This window comes from Copadichromis virginalis, linkage group LG20 (genome assembly GCF_057382275.1).
Source record: "Copadichromis virginalis isolate Kocher_CV1m ecotype Utaka linkage group LG20, C_Virginalis_male_GT1.1, whole genome shotgun sequence".
Lineage (NCBI taxonomy): Eukaryota > Metazoa > Chordata > Actinopteri > Cichliformes > Cichlidae > Copadichromis > Copadichromis virginalis.
The window spans coordinates 26346498-26374067 of record NC_140637.1 but is presented as its reverse complement, the minus strand read 5'-3'; the positions used below and the strand labels follow the sequence as shown (position 1 = coordinate 26374067).

The following is a 27570-nucleotide window of genomic DNA, read 5'->3' as shown; positions in this document are numbered from 1 at the left end:
CGTGTGATTCAAAAGATTAGAAATCTGTGAAAAACCTTCATAGTTTCATTCAAAAAGACATTACTTACTGACTTACTACAAGCCAATAATTAAACAAAAAGGGCATGAATATTTTTAAATGTTGATACAATATATCCAAGTTAACTTTTTTGATTTAAATTACAAAATAATGAACTTTTGGACATTTTTTTGTACTGGCATTAGTAACATTAGGTTAATAGGAAGCAAATAACTCTAAGATTCAAATAGGACTGTGTGAATATTTGCCTGTGGAGTAAAGCGGGACAACAGTCCCTGATTGTTCCACTCGTTGTCCCACTCCTGAGCAGCACTTATTTCAGCTGTGTGCTGCTCCAGTATGGACGCCACCACAGAAGCTTGACTGGAAATCTGGGCGGTGACAGGGGAGAGAACGTCCCGCTGGTAGTCCTTCACTTCTGCAAACACAGCACACCTTACATTTCACTCACACTTTCTCTTTTGTAAAAACTTTTCAGAAGTGATTTCACTGCAAGTGTGATGGCAAACTGAACATTTTCATTATTCATAATTAGTAGGAAAAAACACACTGTGTGTGTGTGTGTGTGTGTGTGTGTGTGTGTGTGTGTGTGTGTGTGTGTGTGTGTGTACAGTAAGAGGACTACCTTTTGTGTGCCTCTTGCTTGAGCCTTTAGTGCAGTTTGTTAGGCTGAGGGGCTGGACGTGGAAGCTGTGCATGACTCCTTGTCTCTATACATGTGAAAATAGAAGTAAAACATTTTATAAACAAAACTGATCTTTACCTGGCTGTCTGTTAACTCAGGAAACATAGCTATGTTTAGCTCCACTTTATTATTATTTATAAGAATATTATAAATTATTTCATAGTTTATACGTTGTACTGATGCCATGAAGACACAAAAAATGTAATTCAAAAGTCTCACTCACTGCCAGTCATAATTATACACATACATTCAAAAACAAAATTAAAACTATAGCATATAACAACGAGCAGAATGGGGCATTAGTTAACCTGTGTTTCACAGTTTAGTGGTAGTCTGCATTTTGGAGGCAGCCAAGGTACAGCAAGATGGGCTTTGATCGCAGCAGCTATGGTTCTCTCCAGTACCACTGATTTCCCTAAAGGAAGACAAAAACCAAAGCTTTGGGTGACTTAAATGCATCGTCCTTGATGAAAAGTGCCCCGGTCATGTCCACATCATGATCACATCACTTTTTTTAAACAATCCACAGCAGAAAAATGTGTCGTCTTCTACAGCTGTGGTTCCCAAAGTGTGAGCCAGGGCCCTTGTTGGGCCACAAAGTTACTACAGGTGGGTCGCAGAAATTCACTTTAAAATTACTCACTAGTACGTACAGTTATGTATCTATACAAACTAACTGGCATAAAAAAGTGAAATAAAACTGGTAATAGGAGGTAGGTAGTTTATGATTTTACTCGTGTTGAATTTTGCCCCGATCCACCTGCCAATCTCCCCTCTCTTCTCACATGAACAAGACAAGTTTACAAGATTAAACACAGTTCTCCACTTAACCTGTCCCCATCCAAGAGTGGGAGGGGCACCCTTTAGGGGCACCCTAAGAGTGTTATTTTAGGTTCTAATTCTCATTACTGCCACTTCCCACTCGACTACGGACCACTCCAGTACGAGCTGGAGGGGACCACCTGATGAAGCCAGCACTTCCACATTATCTGCAAAAAGCAGAGATTCTGAGTGGAAGTCTTCTCCCACTTGGCTACGCCTAAAAATTCTGTCCATAAAATTTATTATAAACAAATCCCTGGCAGAGTGCAACACCCACTGAGAACAACTCCAACTTATGGCTGACAATGCAGACCAAGCTCTGTACCAGGACCAAATGGTCTGTAACAACATGCCAAATACCCCTCCGAGGGTATCTCAGGGGGATTTGGTCCCAGGTTCACAAAACAGGTAGACTGGTTAGATAAACTCTAAAACACATCCTCGAATATCGTCAAGAGAATAAATAGCTGGTCTAGCACTCCAGGACCAGAATGTTCCTTCTAGATCTGGAGTTCAACTGACTGGACAAACTTCCAGTCTCACTCCAGGACTCAGCTGCCACCAGTTACCCACAGTTGGCACCTTGGCTCACTCAATAATTAGCCGTCAGACATTATACAGGCCACAGATCCACCTGCAAGCGTTGTTGCTGGTTATCTTTCCTGCTCCTGGTCCTGCTTTAATTTTGTGTGTGTTAAACCAAGTAGAGATATTATCTTTGACACTGAAGCCCGAGGTCTGTCCTGAGTAAAGGGGGCGTGTCCAAATAAAGCCCGTGTCAAGGCCCGAATCATTCTTCAGAATATTATATGATCAAAGATAAACAAGGTCCTGATTCTCTGAAATGACATGACTGCCTTGTTAAGTGATACAAGCTTTTGAAAAGACGCTGACATTGTTTTTTTTGTGTGAACTGGACCTGAGGTTATTCTGAGGATTATTATGAGCTTGCAAGGAGATCGTAAGCACACTATAAATCCACCGAAAAAGATCAGCAGTCAGGGAGCATTTGGACATGATATCTCCAATAACAACTTAAATCAATCTCAGAGAGGATGGTTAGAGGTGTAATATAAAAAATGTAACAGTATACAGGAACAGATGTTTCAGCTTTGTCCAGCCACTAGCAGGATTTCTGGATGTCAGCCACTTCTACCTGCCGCTTGTCATGCAGGGACCTGTCCTTCCATCATGGCTCCTCTTCTCTCTCTGGTGTCTGCTACCTGAGGTATTCACTAAGCACAAGGTCATTTGTGACCTTTCTGAACCTTTAATGAATACGTTATTGTCCCATCACATAGATCTGCAAACGCCTATTAAACCAGATATGTACGGTGGCCCCTGGAGACAAAGCACGTACAAACTCCAAAACACATGCAAATTCCAAAAAACAACGGAAGTGCTCCAGGACGCTAGGGGCAGTGTTGAGCTTTTGTTACCTAGTAACATGTCTGTGAAGGTTCTCAGTCATCCAGGTCATCGTAGTCAAAGTTACCTAGTAACAACCTACTACACAAGCCAGGAAGTACCAATGACCGGATTTGGGGTCTGCAGCCTTGAAGGCCGCATTTTAAGGTCACACATGTGTCCACTGTACCATCTGGGAACTCTTCTTGATTCGTAATAACACAAACACTAAATCCTCCTTCTTTTGTGCTGTTTTGTAGCAGTGTATACACCCGAGACTGTCACCTGTCTGTCTGTCCTGCACTCTCTCTCTCTTTTTCTTTCTCTCTGATTGTGGAATAAAAGTATGAACATGTGTTTATAAGTTACACTTGTGTTTGAATCTTGCAGCTTATCACACATTTGATTTCCATGTGTGACAACTGCAAGTGTCCAGAGTGAGGACAGACTGAGGGACCCACTGCTGCACATCATCTGTGAGGCTTTGCACCCCTGATGATCCACCAGGACAATCTCAGCAGTATGTGAGGAAGAGGAGGAGGAAGAGCCAGCTGACAGATGGAGAGAATAGACAGACTGTTCCCTGTTTGTGAAGGACTGCTAGAAAAGTTTGAAATAACTAATTGTCTGTCCTGAATCAGTCTTATTAGGTAATGTTCAAATAATTATATCATTCCAGTGTTTTCAGTGTGGGAGAAAGTACTCAGGGCCTTCAAGTTACACACTATGAAAGGCAGCAACAAGTGTAATATTCAGAAACCTAAAGTATGTATCAGCAGCAGAATGGACCTAAAAATAAATGTTTGTTTCAGTTCTATGAAGCTTTGAGTATTTGGGATTAGTAGCACTCCTGTGTTTGTTGCATCATATTGCTGTAATTGTTTATATGCTTTATATATTCTGAGGTAAGTTGATCTATAGTGTTACATCATATTCTGTAAGGATGTTATGTGTTTGTATACTTTCTGCCCAGTTTGACCCATTTAGCAGAAGCCAGCCTGTTTAAGGCTCTGATATCTATTCTGTATGACTTAAAGCAGTTATGACATGGTATGATTTTCTCACCCAATAAAGGAATATTTCATATATCAGTCTACTCTTCATTTTATCAGAAACAGTTATTACAGCCCGTACATTTTCTTTTTATAAATATATGTAAGCAATGAGCCAAATTTAGTAATGCCAACATACTGAAGGAACAACATTTGTCTCTTATATATGATACACCTATATACACACTGTCAAAGATACTTGTCTTTGAGTGAAGATTTAAGGTGATAAGACATATAAATAACTGCAACTTGAATCTGTACTGAAGCTCAGTATTTGGCACTAGGGCTGCTCGATTATGGCAAAAATGATAATCACGATTATTTTCACTGAAATTGAGATCTCGATTATTTGACGATATTTATTTAACCCTTTAAGATCTACCATAGAACCAAGTCCGCCAGAGCTTATAATATTTTTTTTACATGCTGTAGTGCCATTTGTGGGAGCATTTCAAGTTGCTATACATCAATACAACTGTTATAGCCCATATTTTAAAAATGTGTATGTATTAAGTCCATAGTAACTACATTAATTGCAAAAAAGTGCAATAAACTACAAAAAAATTGAAAATCGTTTTTGTTTTTTTTACATATATTTCTACTTGGAGAAATTTAAGAGGCTTATCCCTCAAAACTTTAAATACAAAAAAGTTGCAAAAAATAGTTTACAACAACAGGAAATTTATTTTGAGTGTCTTCATAGTTTTATTTTTGGAGATACAGCAATTTTTATATACTGCAGGAAAAACAAAAAAACAATCCTATGATGCAAATTTGCAAAGAATGTGCATGTGCATCAAAATAAACTATTTCCAGCAGTGCAATTCGAGTTCTAAGGCCTACAAGTAAAAAACTACATTTTCCGCGAAAATGACGTCACTTGCGATAGTTCGCGTTGACAATGTGGGAAGTGTTAAGAACAGCTGATCGGATCGGCAAAGCGTGTTTCTGGAATATTATGTTTTTGTTCCTGCAAGCGCTTTTTATGCAATTTTTGCAAAGCTATATGTGGAAGGAAACCGTGACCTAGGACAAGCTGATGGCATAAGATGTAAGTACAACTCCTCTGGTTTCATATGGAAAAAAATTTATTGTGCTAGCTTAGCGGTTCAGGTTCTACAGGGATTTAAAAATAGTTATACAAAACGAGCATGCTGCTCTGACCGGCTTTAAAGGGTTAACAATAACAATGTATTGAATAATTACTTTAAAAAATAATATAAAATAGTGTGCAAATACTGATAACAGTGCAAATGTTTGCAATAAAAGAAATAAATGAAAAATGTAAACTTTGCAGTGTTGCTCTGTGGTGCAGCTACGACACCATAGCAAAGTTTACACACTGTGTCTACTTGATCCACGTCTGACTCCGCGAACCCATAATGTTTCCACACCACTGAAGTTTTTTTTTTTTTTTACCTCTCTTTTCAACCAACGGCAGTCCACTCCTCTCCAAATAACTTCTGCTTAGCTTTCCGAGCTTCCCTCGGGTCCTCTTAATTGTTGTGACGCGTGTTCGAAATGCAGAGCAGTGCGCTTGATTTGCCACACGGAGCAGCGCGAGAGTAAAGCATGAGGGAGGGGCTAATAATCGGCTCAGTCATTTTTAATGATCGTTGAAAGCCCAGATCGTAATCGTGATTAAAATTCGATTAATTGAGCAGCCCTATTTGGCACAGAGTTCATGTTCACTGCTGTAATAGCTAATAATGATTAATATAATAACTATAATATTGGCCATATTATATTTACATTACCAAAGTGATATGACTTTAGTCTCATGAACAACATCAGCTAATTCTTATTTACTAACTAATCTTAAATGACTGTTCAGTACAGAAATGAAGCCCAAAAATCATGTTTTACTGTCCTGTGGTCTCAGCCTCAGATACTTATCAAATCACACAAAGCTCTTGTAGAAACAAACAAACAAATGAACAAAATATGTTCTCCTTCATTTCTGTCAAACCAAGTTGTATGTTTCTAGCGGTTAGTATCATGGTTGCTAGGCAACCTGGGAAGCGCGACGGAGACTAGACCGTCCCATACAGACAAACTTGCCGTTTATTTTGCAAATTGAGCTCAACACTGCCCCTAGTTGCAAGTGTTTTGGGGTTTGCAAGTGTTTTGGGGTTTGCAAGTGTTTTGGGGTTTGTACGTGTTTTGGGGTTTGTACGTGCTTTGTCTCTAGGGGCCACCGTAGATATGTCCCTGTGTCTATATTAACCAATTGTTGTTAAAAGAGGAGAGCATGCTACACAGGGGTAAACATGGCCCCGTCCTAGCTTTTGATACATGCTACTGTCATCAATTTCAAATTGATCCAATATTCAAAATAAGAAAATGTAGCATTTCACAAATGAATCATTGAATTCCAGGATGCCGCCTGCACAAATAAATATTCCACAGTCAACTGTTTGTGGTATTTTAATAAAGTGGAAGCGATTAGGAATGACAGCAATCCCACCACAACGTAATAATGCTAGTAATAATCACAAAGGCTCAGGCAACCCCCCTCGCCCCCAAGATTTCAGACAGAGGAGCTAAAACAAGAACCACTGGACAGAAAAACAACGTTTCAAAGATGACAACAGGTGATGCACTCCACCGCCATGACCTGCATGCATGCTCCATCATGCAATACTCCACTGCTGAAGAAAGAGCACGTTGAAGCACATTCAAAGTTTAGACATTTAAACAAGCCTGTGAAATACTGGGAGCATATTCCCTGTTGATGGGACCAAAATAGAACTCTTTGGATGTCATAATATACCATAAAGTCTGGAGGTCAAACGACACTGCATATGACCCCAAAATGCCATACTAACAGTGATATTTGGAGGTGGGAACATCATGAGGGCTGTTTTTCAGCTACAGGATTTCACATAACTAAAGGAATGATGAATGGAAAAATGTACCAAGACGTTCTTGATAAAAATCTGCTGCCATCTACCAGGATGATGGAAATGAAACGAGGTGAACGTTTCAGTAAGATAATGATCCCAAACACAGCCGAGGAAAACTCGGCTAATAGAATGGCCCAGACAATCATCTCATCTGAATCTACTGAAAATTTTAAGAACTAAAGCTCAGAGTTCATAGAAGACTGGGCCAAAATCACACCTGAGCAATGCTGCAACTAGCCTCTCCAATCAGGAGGCATCTTGAAGCTATCAGCACCAACAAATGCTACTTTATGATGTATTCAATAAGTTTCAGTAAATTCAGTCCCTGTGTTATTTCTCATTATTACAGAACTTAATTGTTGGACATCTAAGGTTTGATTTCCTTGCATGTGGTGATTGGATGGGTTGTTACCAACATCTGGTGAGAATTCCATGTCAAAGTCACCTTTAGAAATATACTTACTTAGAAACTTGGCGACAGGGCAGAGCAACCAACCCTAAATGGTCTTTCTGCATAACCGTTATTCAAAGACCTCTTCTCGCTTCAGGGCATATCTCAGCCTTCTTAGGCTAGATCTTAGCATTCCACAGAGTGTTAACTATTTAGCTATTTCCTGTCACTGGAAATAGCTACCTTTGCTCATGTCTCCCGAACCCAAAACTTCCCTATAGATCGGGCGTCATACCACTTACCCTCCAGTAAGGCGGTCCTATCTGCACCTGTATATACATATATATGTAAATGATTTTTTTTAAAAACCAAGATATGTTTGATCTCAAGAACAACCATTTTTTGTTTGTTTGGCTTTTTTCACACATATTTGTTCTTCATTACGGGTGGGAATTGATAAGAATTTGGCGATTCTGAGTCCATTATCAATATCATTTATCAATAACTTATCAATTAACAAATCAAAGATGTAAAACCAGAACAAAGACACTTCAAAGTAGGTGATTCTACTGTAGAAACACGACCAGGTAGAAACACAGGCTGCAATCTGTCTGCTCATCAAAAGCTGAAGTTGTGTTGCCACTATTTTTCTCCTCTGACACACAGACTGAAATCAGCTGACTGTAAGAACCAATAAGTGGGATTGATATGCAGGCATATTAACAATTACAAGGAATTGGACTACTGGGAATCTATTTTTGTAGAGAACCAGCTCTCAATTTCCATCCCTAGTCCTCACAGGATCGCCACTACAAACGTGGTTTATAGATATAACAGCAAGGAAAATACTGGTGGCAGCCAGCAGTACCCCTCAGCCTTCTAGAAGATGCACCTATGGTATCAATTTGAAACTCCTCCGTTACTTAGTTCTCGAGTTATCGCATCCACAAGATTTTCATAAAACGTGACCTCTGAACCCTGACCTTGAGGTGGAGGTCACTGAGCTTCATACTTGTCAAAGTTGTATGTTCTAGCTATTAGTAGACAAAACTACGGCATCAATTTGAAACTCCTACATCGCTTTAATCTCAAGTTATCACAAACTGGGTTGTTTATGTCAGCCACCTGTCTGCCTGCCCGGCAGGATGACAACATTCAACAACTTGGCTGAATTGGCAAATCACTTCTGTTGTGGCTTCCAGCGAAATGTAGAATTAATTTGAAAATGTTATTAATAAGATATAAAGCCTTTTATGGCCTTGCCCCTGTTCATATAGCCTGTAGTGCCAAGACCTTATTCTATCAGTTCTCTTTTTAGCCATTTGATCAGGGCCTCGTGCTTTTCAGGCAGTTAACACAACAACAGCCTTTGTCTGTCCATCAGGTTGCCTGGGTCAGTGGGTTGTTTTAATGTCTGCTGAATGTCAGAGACATTTTCTACTCGAGTGTCTCAAAAAGATTTGCACTGACAGAAAAAAAATTCACAAAATAAGACCTTTGAATTTACCTGTAGCTGTATCTCATAATACTCTAATTACATCTAACATTAGAGGCTAAAGTAAAACAACAATTACTAGACAATATAGTCTATATCTCCAATATTATATGAAACTATGTGTATGCCAGAGATAAACTGTGTCAGTGCACCTGTCGGCTGGTCTGAAGTCTCAGCACTTTCTCTGGGCAGCTTCTCCACCAGAAACATGAGCAGGGAGCGGATCTCTGGTTCACTGCTGTACAGAAAAGTCTGGTATCCTAGCTCTCCTTTGTATCCAATGTCCTGAAAAATAAGAATTTACTTTGAGACAACAGAAAGCTAATTTTGTACTTTTCTAATAATACGCAATTTTGCTCTTATATCTTCGGTGAACATTATTTGCTTCATCACTCACTGAATTTCTCAGTTGTCATTAACAATTTAGAAATTTCACCTGATGAGAAAGATAAGCCAAAACTCCAGTACAGGCTATAACTTGTTAAGCTGTGCAATAAATCATTTGAAGCCTATATTAAATTTAAAATAGTACAAAGACAATACTGGCAGCAGCCAGCAGTACCCCTCAGCCTCCGAGTAGATTCACCTGTGGTATACTTTTAAAATCTTATGTCACCTCATACTCAAGTTATCGCACTCACAAGATTTTCAGAAACTTTAACCTCTGACCTTGTCCTTGAGGTCGAGGTCACTCAAATTCAAATTCATCTGAGATTTTTAGTAGATACACTGATGTTATCAATTTCAACTCAGACGGCACCTGATTCTCAAGTTATTGCATTGACAAACTTGGATAACCACGTCGCTCATCTGCCCAACAGGGTCACGAGTCGACAATACCCATAAACATCAGTGTTTTACAGCTGAGGTGAAAAACATCTTCTTTCATCTTTTATTTGGTAAATATTTACATCGCATGTCCTTCCTGATGGAACACTTCCAAGGATTCACGTCTTCATTCATAATGTGTTAACTACCACAGGAGACACTGAGGTACAAGCAACAAGGGAATTAAATTTGTGTAACGCTCAGCCAAAAATAAATAATGCACTCATGACTGGGTGTAAAAAGAGGATCCCAGGAAGGTAGAATCTTTCAAAAGTAAAGACAGAACAGGTTCATCACTCAGAAAGAAATAATTTCACAATTTAAGAAAAATATTTATTGATACAAATTTTAGTAATGAGAAGAATGAAAAATAGAAATATCTGTATACAACAGACAATGCTGACAAAACCAAACTCAGTGGGTTCAAGTGAGAAAAGATCATGTAACTTGGAAACTGTAAAATTAATCATTTATTTTATTAAGGATCCATTCATGAAAGGAAGGTCAAATTCAACCATGCAAGAAAAACCCCGAAAAGATCCACACAGTAACTAATTCTAATTCTTCAAGGACAATCCTTTATGAAAGGGGGAGAGAAAGCTCCATCCCACTGCAAAGGATCATCTGACCATTCATAAAAACATCAACAAAATAAGCATTTTCATTGTTATTCCTTTTTCATTTCCTGTCATAACTGCCTGATATATTTATATATATATTAAAAAAAAAAAAACAACAGCCTGTTAAACTCACAGCTGAACATCATACAGCTGGATTATGGAGTCGTTGCTCCATAAAGAGCACAGACCGCCGTATAAGCTCTATAATAATGATCAATATTAACTAAGTGTGCTCAAGCATTATCAGTGTTCATCAGTACTGTCCATTGAAGTACTGCAGTCCTTAGGATTCATTCTATATCCTATGAGGCAAAGTGGGCCAAAATTTGCAAGGTGATCTACAAACAATGTGCTGTAGTTTACATACAAAGATGCAGGCAGTTCACTTCAGTAAAAACCAACATTCTCCCAGGAGCAGCGTGAAAAATCTAGAGGGAGTGTGAGGGAGCCGCTGCAGGCCTGCTAACCAAAATAATTCAGTGTAAGCTCAGACTTCACACAAATGTTTTTCTCTGAAAACAGTGCGTCAGCTCAGATAAAGGAAAATCAATATGCTTCTGATAGAAATCATTCCGCACTGAGCACAGGGTTCAGAGGATTAGGATTCAGGTGTGGTGCAAGATTTATCTAAAGGAGGAGATTTTCCCTACAAACCTGACATCTATGTGGAACAGCTGGATTGTACAATATAAAGAAGAACCCAAAACTGTATTTACCGTCAGATCACTTATTGTGCCACATTTTGTTGTTACAGATTCAGCAGAGAGAAGCCGCTCAGTGTGTGCACAGTGCCAAGAAAAAGCTCATTTCAGTTCATTTCTGCAGTGTTTCATGAAAACTGCGGCATTAAATTGCAGTAAGTGGGGCTCACCTCACCTCTCAGCATGAGAAATGAGCGAAGAGTTTTAGGACAGAGCCAAGGTTATGGCACTGCGCTCACAGCTTAGAGCTGATCACATTCTCGTTCTGATAACATCTCCCATCCTAAAAATAAACTAGCTCTGTAATTGGAGCCAGACTGGACACACTGGGGGAAGTGGTGGAAAGATGCACACTAACGATGTTAGAAGTCATCTTGAATAACTTTGATCAATCCCTTACTCACAGCATCTTTACAGAACAAAAAAAAACATCACTACTAGAAGATGACCCTTTCTCTCTTGTAAAACAAAGAGACAGAAAATCATTGGGACCCAGAGCTATCACACTTTTTAATTCTCATACAAACAGCAGATAAGCTATGGCATTAAAACCATCAGGGTCTATCACTGCGTTTTATTTACATTGAACTGTTTTGGAAAAAACTAGGTTGTCAGCTTTTTTCACATTCTTCTTTCCATGGTGAAAAGAGAAACAACGTGTAGGTGGGGTTCCTAATTGTACTTTCTCTACCAGTTAATGATTCCTGTTGCGAAGAACTAGTTGTGCAAAAACTCTTTAAGTAGACAACTGCTTACAGTGTTTGTGTCTGAACACTGCCAATTGCCTGACTGGATTCAGCCAGTGATAACAGGGGACAACAGTTCCATTCAGATATCTTACCTGACAGGCCTGTGCCAGGCTCATGCCCACTCTGAAGCGGGCAGACATACCCGGAGGGAGGGAGGTGGCCAGCGTGCTGCTCAGACCAGGATCGATCACCCGAATACATCTGACCACCGCCTCTACTATCAGCTCACTACTGAACTGTTTCACGCTATTAATTTCTTCAGGCACTTCCCTGCGGGACACGAAGACAAAAAAAAATAACTCTTAGCTGCTACAAAGCTGGTCGTATCCACACAAGCTTCAAATAACCCACATACAGCATGATCATATGACTGGGGCTGGTTCAACACAGGACTGAGCGGAAAACTTCCCATTAGCCTGTAAACATGTCAGCTCGGTAACTTATGCTTACTTTTAAGATCACAGTGCACTGCTTGGCATTTATGAAACCCTGTTGTTGATACTTACGTCCCAACCTGTTTTAGGGCGTGAATCAGAATTTTATCAACTTCCTCCATGGCCGGAGCTTCTCTGAAAGAAGCTAAACTAGCTAACCAACTGGATAACAGCAAAGCATCCGGTGACAGTGAGGCGAAATATGAACATCGACTTCGCTGGTACTGGTTAAAGCTAAAGTATTAGCATCATTTCCATGCATAAAACACAGTTAAGGTACATTCCATCTTCTGCTAGCTTGAAAATAGAGACCAGTTACTTAGCACGACTGCCACTCCTTATATCGGCAAAACGCATTGTAATTATCCGCTGCGTTGGAGACCATTCGCTACAAAACAGCTTCTTTTGTAATTAGTTTTCTTCATTCCCTGCAAACTGAACCTGACCGGGGATTTCTCTATCAAACTAAATAAATCTGACACTTCTGTGTCTCCTACAGTGTGGAAACGAAGTACCAAGCCAATCGAATAATGTGTGAACGCGGTGTTTCTGGGAGGTTGAGTTTTATTCTAGACTTACTGTCAGCGAGAATGAATGAGAAATGAAAACTCGCCAAAATACAGTTCCCAGAATGCACCATAAAGACAGTCTCATGACTATGATAACGTTTTTTTTTCTTCAACTTTATTTAAAATATATATATCATACATAGCCGTGTCCCAATTCAGGGGCTGCAGCCTTCGAAGGGCGCATTCAAAAGCCTCGATGTGTAGCCTCCTTTTTCCTTCGTGGCCCAAACCATCCCAAGATTCACAGCGCGGCGGTGGTGGAATATTTTCTAAATAATGGCGCACGGCTCAAGAGTAAATTTCTAAAATTGATTACTGGGTTTTATCTAGTGAATGGCAAAGCGAGGCTTTGTGACACTCTGAAACAAAGCAGTTGTGTCGAAACTTTATTGAGGCTTCGAAACCCAACCCCATCCCCGCAGACATGCCCTGCACAATTTCAAGCAAAGCTACTTATTATATCAGACTGTCAGTAATTGTGATCAGCAGATGTTTTCATACAAACAAGGGGGAAAAAATAATGAGACTGTTAAAGACAGATCTGTGACTATAGTGATCGATGTGCTTCAGCAAATTTCTCCATCTGTTAATATTCCTGCTGCTCACAATAAATCAATTTATATAGTAAAACAAACAGAGAAAAGTCTGCGATGTTCACTGTAACGACCACACTGATTTACAGCTGTTTTGGGGCTCAGACGTTTTGTTTGTGCTCACAGCCCTGAAACTTTGAATGTGTTTGTTTGACTTTTAGGTTTTCTGGAAGTTCATGTCATCAGGTTGGTTTTACACTGTCAACCAAAGTGAGAAGCTGGCATAGCGTTAGCTTTGATTTTAATTAACTTAAAAATATACATTTAAATGAAAAGACTACATGTGTTTTCCTTCTTTATAAAAAAAAAGTTAACATTTTCATGGGATAATTCTGACCAATCGTAACAGTCCATTTCACGCACATCTTCATCCTCTGCTGAGCAGCCTCTGAACTATGCAGAAACTTTCCTGAACTTTATCTTGTGACACTGGCGTGATGTTTTACTGGGAGTCTGGAGTTTTGGTCATAGTGAACCTGCATAAGAAAAAGAAAAAAACCCACACATCTGTCATGAAAATTGTTAAGAAATAGATCGCCTGTAATTGATGGATTAGTTTTATTGGCGCCTCTTTTTATAGTATAAACATATTCTTTATGGCGGCGCATGTGTAAGTATACGGATTGTAGTGAGGATGAAGTCACTTAATGCTGCAAATGACATTTTCTGTTGAAAGCAGACAAAACTAAATGTTCTCCTTAAAGCAGGCGTATTGTTGTTATTGAGATCTTTTAATGATTTTACAGCCCAGTGTGCCGCTCGCTCTCTCTCTCTCTCTCTCTCTCTGCTGATAGTAAGTAAGTAAAATTTTATTTATATAGCACATTTCTAGATAGAGATCACAAAGTGCTTTACAAGATATAACAGATTAAAAAGACAAAATACAAACAAAGTTAGCAAAAGGCAGTTTTAAAAAGATGTGTTTTTAGCTGTTTTTTAAAAGTAATCAATGATAGGAGTGAATGGAGCTCACCCACCAGCCTCTGTCTCTCGCTTTCTCTCCAGTAATCATTAAAATAAGCTATTTATATATTATTTATAGATCTATATAATGTTTATTTCATTATCCTTTAGATTCCAGTGTTTAAGAGATTGGATAGTCTAGTCTTCACAATCCACAGCAAAAATAATAATGACAGAGACGGTATTATTGCGCATATAATTGAAACGGTAGTATCAAAAATATGAAGTCAATAATTACAAGCCTCAGTCCAAAAGACTGGGTATGGTACGCCACCAGTCGAAACTGGGGTACCAAAACCTGGGTTTGTCGTGGTCACGTGATCTCGGTGTTGTGGACCACGTTTTGGAGCAGTGTTTCGAAACATCTGCACTTCGGGATGTCGAAATGTCTTCTTGGAGCTTCCCATCTCTAGTTTTATCCTAATTTACTAAACTAGCGACACAAATATTCCAGTATCGAAGAACATGAAAAAATTACTTTTGGTCACATGTGGGCAACGTTACCTGACATCTCAGGTAAAAAAAAATCTGATCTTACTTAGTAACCCTCACACGACAAACAGTAAATGTCACTTAGAATCCCAACTTTATTAGAGAACAGATTTTGTTCTCTAATAAAGAACAAAATACTGCCTGCTGTTATTTCAGCGGTTGAATGTTAGGTTTTGTTTGACAACACAAACTAATAAATATATTTATGTTCAGTTCTGTTCTTTTTTATTTCAAACATATACATTCACCAACGTTTCATAAAATCATTCCATACAGTTGTTTGAAAAGGAGTAGGCAGAAGTATATACTTATTTAGCCCTACCCCCCAGGTTTACATCCTCATCATCTAAATTTGAACAACAAAAACGTATACATCTCAAAAAAATATTTTCACATGTTCAAGTAAAACTATATTTAGATTTGCTAATTTGCAGAAGAAAATAAACACGTATAAACACACACACACACACACACACACACACACACACACACACACACACATATATATATATATATATATATATATATATATATATATATATATATATATATATATATATATATATATATATACATACATATACACGTATCTTGACAGAAGCAGATTTGGTGATATGAACTAGTATCACCAAATATCACAGGAGAATCCGTACAAGAATAAGGTTAACCACTGACACAGACCGTCCATGTTACATTTTAATAAGCTATCCAGTCATGAGGTTGCACAAAAACTCATAGATAATATTATATTGAACTACAGACACAAGCGCGTCTGTGTACTACCAAGGGGTTTTCACAAAGCGAGTGGCTAATTTGAGTACCCCGAACACCGGAACTGAACTGATCATTGAACTGGAAGTTCTTTCATTTTAGCTGAAGACTGAAAATTGTTTCCTTATTTTCCCACGGTGTCAGGCTGAAGACCAAAACCATTAAACGAACTCGTATCTGAAACTCACCCTGAAAGCAGCAGTGCCGCATGTTAATAGGGTGGGAACCTATGTCTTTAACAAATATCGTGCAGTTGACCAAAACATTAAACGTAGCTAAACTTGGTTTCTACCTTCAAAGAAGCGTTGCTATTACATCCCGAGAAGCTAACTTACCGTTAGCTGCCTACTGAAGTTTGATAGCTTCGGACTCATCAGGACACATTAAAGGTAACATAAATGTATCTTTGATAATTATGTATATCTTTTGTTTCGTTGTAATTTTTTTTACTGATCTTATTACTGTAGGTAGGTGACGTTACAGCTTACATGAAATCATGACTAAATCGATGAGGAGTCACAACAAATAACGTAATTCATAAAGATCGGTGTAGCATTGTATTGCGTAATCTTTACATATTAGTGGTTATTAAGCTAGAGAACAATAACAGGGATGTGGCAATCATACGAAAAACAAACAAACTGCAGTTTCTTTAAATCTATTTAAATGTAGTTAGCTTTCTAGCTAACTTCCGTTTGGTACGTGGCTAGCTGTTAACCTGTTTTGTGGTTTGCTGCTCAGATGGAAGTGGTTCTTGTTTATTTTATTTTAGAAACTATTCAAGTGAGTTGGGCTCGTGAATTTATATAAATGCTAACAAGACTTTGAATTACAGTCGCCACAACATAAGCAGACATTTTCGTATTTGACTAGTGATTTATAATGCTTGTTGTTTTCGCAGGCATTGGGACCGTGATGTAACGGCCATTTATATTGATATTTTACTTGCATTCAGTCTGAATGTTCCCAGAATGCAGTATGGAATGTAATTGTCATTAAAGTATTTTTATTTTAGGTATTTTTAGGGTATGATATACTCTGTCAGAAACCCTTTTCCTTGCTTTGGTTTAGAAATTCTCATCTCACATTATCTCACCTAGTGGATTGCTTGATTGTATAAGTGAGGAAAAGTGAACATCAGATGTAAATGAAGGCGTCTGTGACATTAAAAATGTATGAAACCTCTAATAAAGAAAGGGAAGAACAAACAACCCAACATCTGGCATCTAAATAATTCAACTTTTTGTAAAAGTATAAAAGTTAAACTTTCTTATCTTGTCCGCACCCACAAAGAGTTGATGTTTACAGAATATGCAATCACAGGGGTTAGCAAAGCACATATTTTGTAAATGAAGAATGAACTGTAGTGTAAAATATTAGGAGAGGAAATAAATGTAGATTATATATTATACAGTTTAAGCGCAAGATATCTGCTGCAGCCCAGGTAGCGGTATGAGACGGCTGCTGGTCAGTAGCGTCACTCGGTCTCGTTCGTGAAAATTAAAACCGCCATTTTTTGAAACCCGGAAACAAGGGAATGGTTATAAAAAAGCAACGGCGTGGTCCACGAAGCATCAGGCAGGTTAAGATAGTGGCAGGTTAAATGCTTGAGTGGCTGATAAATTTTAATTTCCACCCGTGACTGTAATTATGAAATGCCTTCCCAAAAGTAAGATGTGAGTGATCCTATTTGTTTGTTTGTATCATGTTAACGTTTGGTTATTCATGTTTATGTTCACTAACGGTAAGCTTTATCAGAAGTGCTTGAAAATTTATGTCTTTGTTCCTTTCCTTATTTGTAGTTCATCAATTGATTGGAAGGAGGAGTTGCAGGGATTCTCGCATCCCTCGTCACCATTGGCCCCTGAGATGACATCACAACAACCTCAACTCCCTAATGCTCTTATACCTCCCCAGCTTGCTCAGAACTCCAATGCTCAGCAGATCCGACCTCACATTCACCCGAATCAGCTGGAGTCGAGTCAGAGCAGTGCAAATGCTGGGCTTCTTGAACATAGGCCTCTGACAGGCAGGCCAGGCTGCCCTGGTGCTTTAGCCACTACTGGGGAGTTGGTCAACAGGAATGTTTCTGTTTCCTCCACCAACTCTAGCTTGACCAGAAGAGATGGGGGCTTTGAACCATGGCCCGAGGAAGCAGTGGATAACTCCCATGGGCTGTACTCACTCCACCGTATGTTTGACATAGTTGGAGCCCAGCTAACACATCGGGATGTAAGGGTACTGTCATTCCTGTTTGTTGATGTGATTGACGAGTATGAGCGAGGTGGCATCAGGAGTGGAAGAGATTTTCTGCTGGCGTTAGAGCGCCAGGGTCGCTGTGATGAGACAAACTTCAGACACGTGCTGCAGCTTCTAAGGATTATCACCCGCCATGACCTTTTGCCTTATGTCACACTCAGGAAACGGCAGGCCGGTGAGTTAATCTAACCAATTCCATGTTGTCCTATAAATGACTACAAAAATAAGTTGCACATTCATGCAGGAATTTACATTAGAGTGGTGTGAAGCAGGAAAAACTGGAAAAATGGATTTTAGTTAGGTTGACGAGGGCCAAATTGTCATAGGTAGACAACTGGATTGGGACATCTCAGTGCCCCAGTCTGCAGTAGGTAGTATCTATCAAAAGTGATCCAAGGAAGAAACAGTTGTAAACTATTGACCGGGTCATGGGCAGCCAAGGCTCACTGATGCATGTGGAAAATGAAGGCTTGCCCATGTGGTCAGATCCAACAGACAAGGTACTGTAGCTAAACAAAAAAAAAAGTGGACGCTGGTTTTGATAGAAATGTGTCAGAATACACAGTACATCACAACTTGTTGCATATGGGGCTGCATAGCTGCAGGCCAGTCAGGTTGCCCATGCTGGTCTCGTCCACTGCTAAAAGTACCAACAGTGGCCAAGTAAGCGTCAACATTGGACCATGGAGGAATGGAAAGCTGTGCCTAGTCTGATGAATTGCAATTTTTTTTACATCACATGTGCATCTCCATCACTAAACTGGGGACCACCTGGCACCAGGATGCACTATGGTAAGAAGGCAAGCTGGCAGAGGCAGTGTGATGTTTGGGTAATGTTCTGCTGGGAAACTTTAGGTCTTCTGGATGTTACTTTGACATATAACTTAAGCATTGTTGCAGACCAGTTCACTTCAGTAAGTTATATAGCACCAAGTCACAACAATAGTTGCCTCACAGTGTTTGTATTGTAAGGTAAAGACCATACAATTAAACAGAAAAACCACAACAATTAGATGACCTCCCATGAGCAAGCACTTTGTGATGGTGATAAGGAAAAACTCCCCCTAAACAGGAAGTAATCGCTAGCAGAACCAGGCTCCGGTAGGGGCAGCCATCTGCAGCTCACCCCGTGTTAGCTTAACGGTGCACTTAATCCAAGACTGACACTGCAGTCGATGTTTGGAGACAGGATGTTTGCCTGACGACCACACAGGAGCAGTAATGACAGCCAGAGGCCTCAGGGAAGCGCTTGTGTGACTGTGTGCGTCATCTAGTGGGTTTTACTGTGGGATAATGCTACTTAAGGCCCAGTCTTTACTTCATTTTGATTGTTTAATATAAGTGTAAAAAATAAATGGTATTTTTGATGTGGTGATTAAATAAGCTGTTCACTGAATTTACAGAAAATGCACAGAATTTTGTTATAATACATCATTATCGGGATAAGAAATTACTTTTGGTAATATTGCACAGCCCTAGCTCTATATAGTTTATCAAAAGGAAATTTTTAAGTCTAACCTTAAAAGTAGAAGAGGGTGTCTGTTTCACAAATCCAAACCACAGAAGAGGGCCCTGAAAGCTGAAGGCACCGCCTCCCATTCTACTTTTAAATACCCCGGTGACACAAGTAAACCAGCAGTCTGAGGACGCGTCCTGTTGGGGTGATATGGTACTATGAGGTATACCATATCATCCTAAGATAAAATGGGATGTGAACTAACTAATAATGCTAGTTTCTGATTTTTTTTTTTTTCTTTTTTTCTGTTGCAAATATCATCTTTCTCTTTGCTTTCCTCTGCCAGCACAATAGACACCATGGGGAGAAGAAGTTAAGGAGACAATATACAGTAAATGCAGTAATGTTAAACAGTAATACCCAATGCTGTAATTTAAGCTCTAGCTTTAAAAAACAAAACAAAACAATCCAGCAGTCAGAAATATCATCCAGTGTCACCGGCTCACTAACATGAATTTCAAGCCTTTTTACTTTTTACATTTTTTTAACATGATTTTTTTTTTTAAATTTAATTCTGTTCCATTTTCATTCAAAGCCTTTGTTTATAACCATGTTGCTTGGAGTAAAGACATCATTCTAGAACCGTCACCTTATTTGTGTATTGTCTTAATGCAAACATTAAAATGATACATATAAAGCTAATTTAATCCGTTCTTTACATAAATGTTGATTGCTGCATGTCATCTTTGCATTATGTGTGACTGATTCCTGTAGTTTGAAGAGGATTAAATGGTAAATGGCCTGTATTTGTATAGCGCTTTACTACTACTAGGACCCCAAAGCGCTTTACACAACCAGTCATTCACACACACATTAGCTTTTGAAATAAAATAATATCAGAAATCATTTCTTTTCAGTGTGCCCAGACCCTGTTGATAAATACCTGGAAGAGACATCAGTACGATATATATTACCAAGAGGAAGAGTACAGAACAAAGACACTGTACCGTACAGAAGAACAGGTGGGTTCTGACATCTGAGTGCACGCTTATGTCTTCCTATTCACATTTTGTAGTACGATTCAGATGACTAAAAAACATAATAAAAATAATGTTGTTTTCTAGGTCCCCAGCCAGTCATTTGTTGTTCCCCATCAGCACCACACGTGGGTCCTGCACAAACAAAGCCAACTCCTCCTGTACCAAACCGCAAACGGAAGAGAATTCACTCTTCGGCTGACTGCAGAGAGAAGCAAACATGCGGTAAGAAGAAACTGCATCTACTGCATTATCTGATTTGATTTGTTATACCTTTATTAGTCCCACAAAGTGAAATATCAGTGTTTCTATTCTACTATCTTATGTGTGTGTGTGTGCACACATACACCAAACATATCCAATCACAGCCCTGCATCGTTTTGTTTTGGGTTTTTTTTACAAATATATATATATATATATATATATATATATATATATATATATATATATATATATATATATATATATGTGTGTGTGTATGTGTGTATATATATATATATATATATATATATATATATATATATATATATATATATATATATATATATATATATATATATATATATATATATATATAAACACCCAGCACGCCCCTGCGGGGCGGTTTATCCTTCAAGCTCGGGTCCTCTACCAGAGGCCTGGGAGCTTGAGGGTCCTGCGCAGTATCTTAGCTGTTCCCAGGACTGCGCTCTTCTGGACAGAGATCTCCGATGTTGTTCCCGGGATCTGCTGGAGCCACTCGCCTATCTTGGGAGTCACCGCACCTAGTGCTCCGATTACCACGGGGACCACCGTTACCTTCACCCTCCACATCCTCTCGAGCTCTTCTCTGAGCCCTTGGTATTTCTCCAGCTTCTCGTGTTCCTTCTTCCTGATATTGCTGTCATTCGGAACCGCTACATCGATCACTACGGCCGTCTTCTTCTGTTTGTCTACCACCACTATGTCCGGTTGGTTAGCCACCACCATTTTGTCCGTCTGTATCTGGAAGTCCCACAGGATCTTAGCTTGGTCATTCTCCACCACCCTTGGGGGCATCTCCCATTTTGACCTCGGGACTTCCAGGTTATACTCCGCACAGATGTTCCTGTACACTATGCCGGCCACTTGGTTATGGCGTTCCATGTATGCCTTGCCTGCTAGCATCTTGCACCCTGCTGTTATGTGCTGGATTGTCTCTGGGGCATCTTTACACAGCCTGCACCTGGGGTCTTGCCTGGCGTGATAGACCCCAGCCTCTATGGATCTTGTGCTCAGAGCTTGTTCTTGTGCTGCCATGATTAGTGCCTCTGTGCTGTCTTTCAGTCCAGCTTTGTCCAGCCACTGGTAGGATTTCTGGATATCAGCCACCTCCTCTATCTGCCGGTGGTACATACCGTGCAGGGGCCTGTCCTTCCATGATGGTTCCTCGTCTCCCTCCTCTTTCTTGGGTTTCTGCTGCCTGAGGTATTCACTGAGCACTCGGTCAGTTGGGGCCATCTTCCCAATGTATTCTTGGATGTTCGTTGTCTCATCCTGGACTGTGGTGCTGACACTCACCAGTCCCCGGCCCCCTTCCTTCCGCTTAGCGTACAGCCTCAGGGTGCTGGACTTGGGGTGAAACCCTCCATGCATGGTAAGGAGCTTTCTTGTCTTTATGTCAGTGGCTTCTATCTCCTCCTTTGGCCAGCCTATTACCCCAGCAGGGTACCTGATCACGGGCAGGGCGTACGTGTTGATGGCCCGGATCTTGTTCTTACCATTCAGCTGACTCCTCAGGACTTGCCTGACCCTCTGCAGGTACTTGGTGGTTGCAGCTTTTCTTGCGGCCTCTTCATGGTTCCCATTCGCCTGCGGGATCCCCAAGTACTTGTAACTGTCCTCTATGTCTGCAATGTTGCCTTCTGGTAGTTCAATCCCCTCAGTTCTGACTACCTTCCCTCTCTTTGTTACCATCCGACTACACTTCTCCAGTCCGAACGACATTCCAATGTCATTGCTGTATATCCTGGTAGTGTGGATCAGTGAATCGATGTCTCGTTCACTCTTGGCATACAGCTTGATGTCATCCATGTACAGGAGGTGGCTGACAACTGCTCCGTTCCGTAGTCGGTATCCGTAGCCAGTCTTGTTAATGATCTCACTGAGGGGGTTCAGGCCTATGCAGAACAGCAGCGGGGACAGAGCATCTCCTTGGTAGATCCCGCACTTGATGGTGACTTGTGCTATGGGCTTGGAGTTGGCCTCTAGTGTTGTACGCCACATCCCCATTGAGTTCCTGATGAAGGCTCTTAGGGTCCCATTGATCTTGTACAATTCTAGGCATTCCAGTATCCAGCTGTGGGGCATTGAGTCATAGGCCTTCTTGTAATCAATCCAGGCAGTGCACAGGTTGGTCAGTCTGGTCTTGCAGTCTCGGCTGATTGTTCTGTCTACCAGTAGCTGGTGTTTTGCGCCTCTGGTATTCTTGCCAATTCCTTTCTGTGTCCCGCTCATGTATTGACCCATGTGCCTGTTCATCTTAGCCGATATGATGCCTGACAGGAGCTTCCATGTAGTACTGAGGCAGGTTATTGGTCGGTAGTTGGAGGGGACCGGTCCCTTCTTTGGGTCCTTGGGGATCAGGACCGTCCGGCCTTCAGTTAGCCATTCCGGGTGTCTCTCGTTAACTAGCAGCTGGTTCATTTGTGCTGCCAGACGCTCGTGGAGTGCAGTTAGCTTCTTCAGCCAGTAGGCGTGAACCATGTCGGGCCCTGGTGCTGTCCAACTCTTCATACTGGAGACCCTTTCTTGGATATCTGCCACTGTGATGGTTACTGGACCCTGTTCAGGGAGGTCGCTGTGGTCTGCCCTCAGATCCTCTAGCCACTGAGCATTGCCGTTATGGGTTGCATCCTTCTCCCATATGCTCTTCCAGTATTGCTCCGTCTCCAGCCTTGGTGGTGCTGTTCTCTTATTGTTCCCTTGCCACTGAGAGTACACCTTTGCTGGTTCTGTGGAGAACAGCTGGTTTATTCTCCTGCCTTCTATGTGTGTGTATATATATATATATATATATATATATATATATATATATATATATATATATATATATATATATATATATATATATATATATATATATATATATATATATATGTGTGTGTGTATGTATGTATGTATGTGTGTGTATGTATATATATATATATATATATATATATATATATATATATATATATATATATATATATATATATATATATATATATATATGTATATATATATATATATATGTATATATATATATATATATGTATGTATGTATGTATGTATGTATATATATGTATGTATATATATGTATGTATATATGTGTATGTATGTATATATATATATATATATATATATATATATATATATATATATATATATATATATATATATATATATATATATATATATATATATTCATTCTCCAAAGTTGAAAGAGCTGTCAATAGTCCCACTCAAGTTTTTATCAGATTCATGGATGTGTGAGCCCAAGTAGCCAAAAGAGGCAGCACAGTCTATCAGCTGGTTAGCACACCAAATATAACAATTTCTGTTTTGCTTTCATTAATGAAAATGACGAAAAGTATTGCTTTAACCAATTCATTAGGTTTTTAAGGCAGTTTAACAAGAACCGCAGTGAATATCATATGATTATAAATCTGGATCTCATCAGCAAAACGATGAAAAGACAGATTATGTTTCCTCAAAGCAAACCTAATGGGCCCAAAATAGAGGTACACAAAATAGAGGACCCTTGAGGTACACCGCAAGAGGGCAAAGGCAAATTTTAACAGAGAAACTTCTGTTAGTTTGACTTTAAATCAATCCAAAGATTCACCTTTAATGTCCACACGCAGTTCAAAGAGATAAAAGAGTAGAAACAAAGCAGTCTTTTGTATTAACTAAAGCAGTGCAATTAGTTTTGCAATGAAAGTCATGGTCTCGAACTACCTTTTGTTTTTTAATCTAGCCTTGTTGCTTATTATTGCCTTTCAGAACTTAACATTTTGGGTGGGATATATTTAAATGGTAAATGGCCTGTATTTATATAGTGCTTTACTAGTCCCTAAGGACCCCAAAGCGCTTTACAGATCCAGTCATCCACCCATTCACACACTGGTGATGGCAAGCTACATTGTAGCCGCAGCCACCCTGGGGCGCACTGACAGAGGCGAGGCTGCTGGACACTGGCGCCACCGGGCCCTCTGACCACCACCTGTAGGCAACGGGTGAAGTGTCTTGCCCAAGGACACAACGACCGAGACTGTCCGAGCCGGGCTCGAACCGGCAACCTTCCGATTACAAGGCGAACTCCCAACTCTTGAGCCACGATCGCCCCTAAATAAACTACACATGTGGTTTATGAGCTCTGTAGCTCTCAATTTACTGCAAATTGCACTGAACAGAAAAAAGCATGTGGTAATTTGTAGTTGATATGACTGCTGCTTTTAGGAGTGTTGCTTTATTTGGAATATCAGGAAGGGTATAGTATAGAAGCGATGTGTGAGTTTGAAGCATATCTTCTGTTGTTTGTTTGTTTTAACACTGTAATGATTGAAATAATCATTATCTTGTACAACATTTACAAGACAATTAATGACAAAGAAGTTGCCCAGAATACTTTGACAGTCTCTTGTTTTTTGTGTTTTTGTTCAATCCTTTCAGATATTCGTCTACGAGTTCGTGCTGAGTACTGCCAGCATGAATCTGCACTTCAGGGCAACGTCTTCTCCAACAAGCAAGAGGCAGTGGAGCGGCAATTTGAGCGCTTCAACCAGGCCAACACTATCCTAAAATCGCGAGACTTGGGCTCCATCATCTGTGACATCAAATTTTCTGAGCTCACCTACTTGGATGCCTTTTGGAGGGACTACATCAATGGATCATTGTTAGAGGCCCTCAAAGGGGTCTTTATCACAGATTCCCTAAAACAGGCTGTAGGCCACGAGGCTATAAAACTGTTAGTCAATGTTGATGAGGAGGACTACCAAGCTGGTCGACGCAAACTGCTCCGTAATTTGGTCACAAGTGGAGGGAGCTCAGCAGTGGGTAACAAAGACTCTGTATCTTAGAAACATTCTCCAGGTGGTAGGGAGTAGAGTGAGATGTGATTGTTGTTTAAGGTGCCTGAAAGGAACTGAAGAACTTCCAGCCAACCCCATTAAATATTTGAGAACTAAGTTCATATGTTATCTACTTGGCATCCCTTTCCATAGCATGTACAGAGAAATGGAACTGTGTTGGCAAAAACAAAGGGGTGATGCAAACAAGTTGGTATTATTGTTCATTTTCTTCAAGGATGGAATCAAACAAGTGCATTGAATTTAACCAATTTCTTGTTTGTGGTATGTTAGCTCAGCTCATTTAAAACTTTTAACCTAAAGATACTGTTCAATCCTGTTTTAAGGTGAAGTTATTTTGAATGCAGGAAACACTTAATTCTCACAAGTTACTCCCAGTGGGAGATGTACTTATTTTTAGACTTGTTTTGTGGTTTTTTTCCCCAGGTTTTTCCAGGTAGAATTGTTTGGCATACCCAACGAGAGAATGTTCTGTGAACACTTTTGCAAGGATCAAGCTTCTCTTTCCCTGTCACCTTTACTGTGCCTGGCATTCTTTAACACATTCTGTCTGCCAACAGCTGTGAATTCAAATTCAATTGTAAAGTCACTGCCAGTTTATGGAAACAATGTAAGAGAATAATTCTAATGTGTTCAATTATTTCCAGTGAGAAATGGACTTTTGTGGTGTTCTTAATATGTATGGATTTGAAAGTGTGTCAGTTCCTTTGTCACCCTGTACCTACTTGCTGTGTTAATTATGAAGCAAGACTGATGTTGAATAAATTTTATAATGACACTAAACACAAATCTGTAAAACAGCAGGGAAATTCACACCAGTATGTGCAGTCACGTCAGTAGGTGCAGGAAGCAAGATGCCAGACCAAAGTGATGTGGGTGACAGAGAGTCAGTGATTGTCTGTGATTGGTTACAAATCTCTCATCTAGCTTTAGCTTTAGAATTGGTATAAAGAGCAATCTCTTCTATGGATACAACATGAGCATGTAGTTAAACTTGTCTCCTCTAATAGTGCTACAGGAGGTGTTGAAATAACATCACATCTCATTTCATCCCATCCCTTAAAAAGCAGTTGTCACAGGTATGGTAACTTTCAAACAGAAAATAAAGCGTAAAAAAATAGCACTGTAGAAGCCAAAATAATATAATAGCAAGATGTAAAGCATGTTGATCCTCCACAATTTAAGTTGCACAATTATATGCTTCTAGTAGGAGGCTTTCACAGTGTAACATGAAACTAATAATGGATGGGTGCCTGTGAAAACCACATGTGGCCCCCCGCCCCTAAAATTATAACCACTTGTTATGTTTAATAAATCCAAGTGTAAGACAGGACTAAGAATGTATCAATGTCTGACATATACATGCCCTTTCATCACGCCAAACTATACTTTACTACTTTGCAAAGTAGGCCCTATTTCTTGCAGTGACATGTAATGTTAATGTTAGTGTTCACCATCAAATGTTGATATGCAGAATCATCTTTTTGGATGCAATTCATCAGGATAAATGACTAATTGACATTGATGTCAGGCCAATGCAAGCTCAGTTAGAAAATGTGTAATAGCAGTATATCGAGGATGAAGTAGATCGGAGGCTGAATATCATTTCAGTGCGTACTGTTACCTGGAACATCAATCTGTAATTCTGCTATTTTACATTTTCCTTTGTTTTTCTGTATGCCTACCCTAAAATCTCCTACGACATGAACAGGCCAGTACTCAAGAGAAGCAAATGTGTACTGTGTAATCAGCAAACTATGTTTTTAATGCAGTTGTTCACTTTCCAGCTTAATATTTTCTCTTAATGCATTACAGATATGCATTTTTTTTTTTGTCAAATGTTGTAATGAAATTTTACTTGTGTTAAAAATGTAACTGAATCTTGTCTAGCTTCTCATCAGTTAGTTAAATGGTGACCTGAATTTAGCATTTGGTTTTATGTAACCTTATAAAAATTCCGTGTGTTTTTATTATGATTTTTGATCCTAGGAAAGAAAGAAATAAAAGCCCCGTATTGTGTTGGCCATAATGGCATCTTTTGGGACATATCAGAACATGCAAGTTTGACAGGCCACTGTGAATGATATAGAAGAGGCATACATTTTATATTTTTATCCAGTGGAATTTCATGTTAAGGTTAAAAGTTCGTATCTAGGAAATAGGTAGGTGTATGTTGACTGTATTTTATGGTAGTTGTTAAATCCAGCTTTTACATTAAATTGCATGCAACCTGT

The 27570-nt window shown here is 39.6% G+C and overlaps 2 protein-coding genes across 4 annotated transcripts in view; one reads left to right on the top strand and one right to left on the bottom strand.

Moving 5' to 3' along the window:
* The window catches only part of ccdc22 (CCC complex scaffolding subunit CCDC22), a 26633-nt gene extending 10519 nt beyond the window's left edge, over window positions 1–16114 (bottom strand). Inside the window, exons 1-7 of one of the 3 annotated variants that reach the window (XM_085445071.1) lie at window positions 15833–16114; window positions 13609–13747; window positions 11768–11945; window positions 8930–9062; window positions 1013–1119; window positions 645–729; window positions 268–437 (exon numbers count right to left, since the gene is read on the bottom strand). In XM_085445071.1, the coding sequence (XP_085301197.1) occupies window positions 268–437; window positions 645–729; window positions 1013–1119; window positions 8930–9062; window positions 11768–11945; window positions 13609–13625 (690 nt within the window). In that variant the 5' untranslated portion in view covers window positions 13626–13747; window positions 15833–16114. Of the gene's footprint in view, window positions 1–267; window positions 438–644; window positions 730–1012; window positions 1120–8929; window positions 9063–11767; window positions 11946–12181; window positions 12657–13608; window positions 13748–15832 lie in introns of those variants that run through there. The other 2 variants (XM_085445072.1, XM_085445070.1) reach the window with 2 other exon arrangements.
* dedd (death effector domain containing) lies at window positions 15531–27570 on the top strand. The gene is made up of 5 exons (XM_085445073.1): window positions 15531–15886; window positions 17300–17931; window positions 20130–20234; window positions 20337–20474; window positions 24921–27570. The coding sequence occupies exons 2-5, from the start codon at window positions 17367–17369 to the stop codon at window positions 25325–25327; spliced, it is 1215 nt and encodes a 404-aa protein (XP_085301199.1). The 5' UTR covers window positions 15531–15886; window positions 17300–17366; the 3' UTR covers window positions 25328–27570.